Below are 3,951 nucleotides of genomic sequence, written 5' to 3'. Positions count from 1 at the left end.
TCATGGGAACTGTTCTAATAGGCCTAAGTAAGGCTGCTAAAAAGATGATACATAGTACCACTGGCATTATAATAATAATAATAATAATAATACTGGTTTATTTCTTTCATACTATGCTGTACAGAGTAGCAGGGTCCCCGCAGGGCCCTGAATTGATCTGCCGCATTACAAATTGTTAAAAACGGTTGGCACAAACATTAAAAGCAATTATTAAAGACAGTTAAAAACAGCAATTATTAAAAGTATTTACAATAGGTGGCGATCAGAGCATAGGTGGCATTCCAGAGATTTTGTCAAATAATATCAAGGTCAAGGAAGCAACGTTCGGAGTCTCTCCGTGAAGACGGATTTGAGCTGGACTGTCTCGGAACAATCCGCAATCAAACTGAAATAGATTCTAGTTTGGACTAGGGCAGATTGTGATGCGATTATTGTAATATGTACTATCAGAATACCGATTTTAATCTGTCCTCAGTCCCAACTCTACTGTGAAGTTGAAATTCATACCGCAGTTCCATATCATTCCTATAGGTGGCGTCTTCTTTGCCAAGAAGCTGCGATCAGCCGGCTTCACGACCTTGTTCGACCCCTTCCAACAGAAGTTCGGCAGGTTCATGTGCGTGCTGCTCTACATCCCGTCCGTGTTGTCGGAGATATTCTACTCAAGTACGATCCTTGCAGCTCTGGGGACAACGCTTAGCGTTATTCTCGAGCTCGGTAGGTTGTCATTTATGTAAACATTCGATATTGATATATTGATTATGAGACCATAATGCCATTAACCAGCCAACAGTCCTGGTTTATGGGTTTCAATGAGTGGTTAATTTCGGTGGTTATAGGAACCATCTAGGCTTTATGTCACCAAAAAACAGGGAGGAAAGCTTTAAGGGCGGGACGTAACCCTTTGAATAGCGGAATAACAGCAAAAGATATAGCCTCTACCAGGTTTTGGGTTGCGGTAATAAACTGTTCTCTCCAGCAGACCAACTCCCCCGGCATGCTATCTCTCTATTCGGCCGATTTCTACTCTTTCCAGCCGCCTCCTCTAGCCTGGTAGTTGCTACAAAAGATGCATAACAGACAAGAGTCTGCCCCAGTTGTTTCTGATGATTTGGTGGCCATAACCTGATGTTTGTGTCCTCTAGACTTGAGGGTCTCCATCCTGATCTCCACGGCCGTTGCCGTACTGTACACGTTACTGGGAGGGCTGTACTCAGTCGCCTACACTGATGTGCTTCAGTTGATCCTCATCTTCATTGGTCTGGTGAGAAAACACGCGTTACTTTCTTTTCATTCATTATCGACCACTGGCAAAACAATTTCGCTGAACGTGGTTCAAAATGAAACTAAAAACTCAACTGAAATAAGAGAGAAATTGAAAAAATAAATGAATAGAAAAGGCTCATGCAAAACAATCGATGCCTATGACGATCTTCTGTAACATATGATGTTGTAACGGTATGCCCCATCTTTAGTGGCTGTGTATCCCGTTCGCCATGACGCACCGTGCAGTGGCGAGCATCACCGCGGACACGTCCTGGCTGGGGCGGTGGGACAGCCGACTGGCCGCCGTCTGGGTCGACCTGACGCTGATGATGGTAACGGCGCGGTCACATTCGTTGTAGACCGTCTGACTATTTTGACGTCGAAATAAACGTTTTCAAGTAGGCTGTGGCAGAACCAAACGCCGACAAGGATCTAAGATAGTAACAAAACAGTTTTGTACAACCAAGGACATTGTACACAATGTCCCCGGTACACCACATGCATGACTTTCCCAAGAATGCCTTTACTTTGCTGTCCTGACTACGGTCGTGCGACGAATGTGACGGTGCCCTAGTGAACTGTAATATTCCTCTCAGACCTTTTGTTTGCTGTAAACCTGTAAAGATTTCGTATGTCTCACAACTGGCATACTTCACAACATAGTAACATTACATGATCTATGTTATTACCCTGTGTTATTGTGTGACAGTTGTTATTTTGTATTGATGTATGTTGCATGTTAAGGACCACAGGCACAGCAAGAATTGCTGAGATATCATGCCAAATTGTGGATCCTAATATAAAGTCAAATCAAAGTCAAAGTCTGTAACTAACCTTTAGTCTCGTCTCGGCGGTTTGTTCCTTCACAGGCCCTGGGTTCCCCCGCCATCCAGCCGTACGTGCAGCGGGTCCTGGCGGCGCGCAGTGCACGTGAGGCCCGACTCTTCTCCGTCTTCGGCTGCTTCGGGTGCCTTTTGCTCGCCGCACCGCCTGTTCTCATCGGCGCTATCGGAGCGTCAACTGGTATGCTTATCCTTGTTGGTAATGTCTTACTTAAAGCTAATTCTGCTTTTTGTACACAAGGATGACCCCAAAAGACATCCATATTCTTTCCTTATTGTAGATAGCAATACCTGTTTGATTGTGTAGCCTACAAACAGTTGAAGGCCTCTTTTTTTTTGGCGTGTGTTACAGACTGGAACCAGACTGCCCTACGTGTCCCTCCTGTAAATGATACAGACAAAATCGCACCCTTGGTCATCCAGTATCTCACACCCACAGGTCAGTGTACGCACTTTTTACAGCTACATTTTCTATTCAGCTGTCTCCACGATTGAAACGGTTATATTGTGTATCACCCCGTATTTGCGGTTTTACCTGCCAGAAAGAGAAGTAGATCGTACAGGTTTCTTTACTCGATATCTCCAGGCTTTTCACACGATAAACCGTTTGCCGTCATCCCACGGTACATTCAACCCTAGAATGAATCGACCTTGCCATGTATTAATGCTGTTTCTTTGTGAAAAGAGCACCGATGAACGTTGGTGTTGCAATGAGGGAGCAATCAGCTTCGGTTGCATGGATCAAAAGCGGTCTCTGTTAATCACTGTCTGTACTGCTAGAGAATGGTCATCTTCATCATGTACCTGTTTTTCTCCCTGTGATTGCAGCGGTATCCGTGGTGGGGTTGGGCACGGTGTCTGCTGCAGTCATGTCGTCTGTCGACTCCTCCATTCTCGGAGCCGCAAGTGTGTTTGGGCGGAACATCTACCAGGGTATACTAAGGCCCAAGGTAAATGTTAATACATGTCTTCAATAAAGTACAATCACCATTATAGTTTTCTGGGCCAATCGATTAGTCGTCATGCACTGGTATAGGACAATTTTGCGTTTATGTGAAGGTGCAATCAGCACCAAGGACAGGGCTGGTTTTATCATAGAGTAAACCAGATCACAGTGTACTAGCATGACTATTCCCACAAACAATCAGCGTTCTTAAAGAATTTAAACAGACCTGTTACGCTGTGCCCCTGGGAATCTGCTCATTATCCGCTATTTTGTGGGATCAGTGGAATGAAAAATGATGATGATGATGATGAAACATCTCTTAGTTGCGGTACATGGCTAGAGCAATGTCCCTCAATATGTCCAATGTGAGAATATAGCTCCAACGCTTGATGTCGCTCAATTTCATTCCAATCAGGCTTCTGAAGTAGAAGTTGTGTGGTTAGTCCGTTTTTCCGTCGTCATCATCGGCGCATGCGCGGCCCTGGTGGCTCTGACGTCACACACCATCATCGGGCTGTGGTACCTGTCATCTGAGCTGGTTTACGTCATCCTGCTGCCTCAGGTCGTCTGTGTGCTGTTTGTCAGGTACGGTGTTTTTTTTAACCTCCTCGGTCCTAATTACTTCTGTTCGTTTTGGCAGATACGGCCTTGACAGACCCTTACGTTATATGCCCTTGGGAAAGACACTTAACATAACACGAATGCCCTCACTACAGTCAGGTAGACATGAGTACCTGGTTCGAGTTAGAGCTCTCGGCTTTAAGACATAGTAGGTCCCATGAGGGGAAAGAGACGAGGCGATGGGGGGGGAGGTGTTTGAATTTGTGTGTGTGTGTGTATGTTTGATAGTTTGTGTTTGTGTGCGCGCGCGTGTGTATGTTCGCTTGTTTTTAGACT

At 45.2% G+C, this 3,951-nt stretch overlaps 1 protein-coding gene across 1 annotated transcript; it reads left to right on the top strand.

The window, feature by feature from the left end:
• Positions 1-2: 2 nt before the first annotated feature.
• LOC109478201 (high affinity choline transporter 1-like) lies at positions 3-3,824 on the top strand. The gene is made up of 9 exons (XM_019779658.1): positions 3-27; positions 532-717; positions 1,146-1,264; positions 1,476-1,598; positions 2,136-2,289; positions 2,461-2,547; positions 2,937-3,058; positions 3,470-3,639; positions 3,803-3,824. The coding sequence occupies exons 1-9, from the start codon at positions 3-5 to the stop codon at positions 3,822-3,824; spliced, it is 1,008 nt and encodes a 335-aa protein (XP_019635217.1).
• Positions 3,825-3,951: the final 127 nt, after the last annotated feature.

This window comes from Branchiostoma belcheri, unplaced genomic scaffold (assembly GCF_001625305.1).
Source record: "Branchiostoma belcheri isolate BF01 breed outbred unplaced genomic scaffold, Haploidv18h27 scaffold43, whole genome shotgun sequence".
NCBI classification, from domain to species: domain Eukaryota; kingdom Metazoa; phylum Chordata; class Leptocardii; order Amphioxiformes; family Branchiostomatidae; genus Branchiostoma; species Branchiostoma belcheri.
Note: the sequence above shows the minus strand (reverse complement) of the source record. Positions and strands in the feature narration are given on the sequence as shown.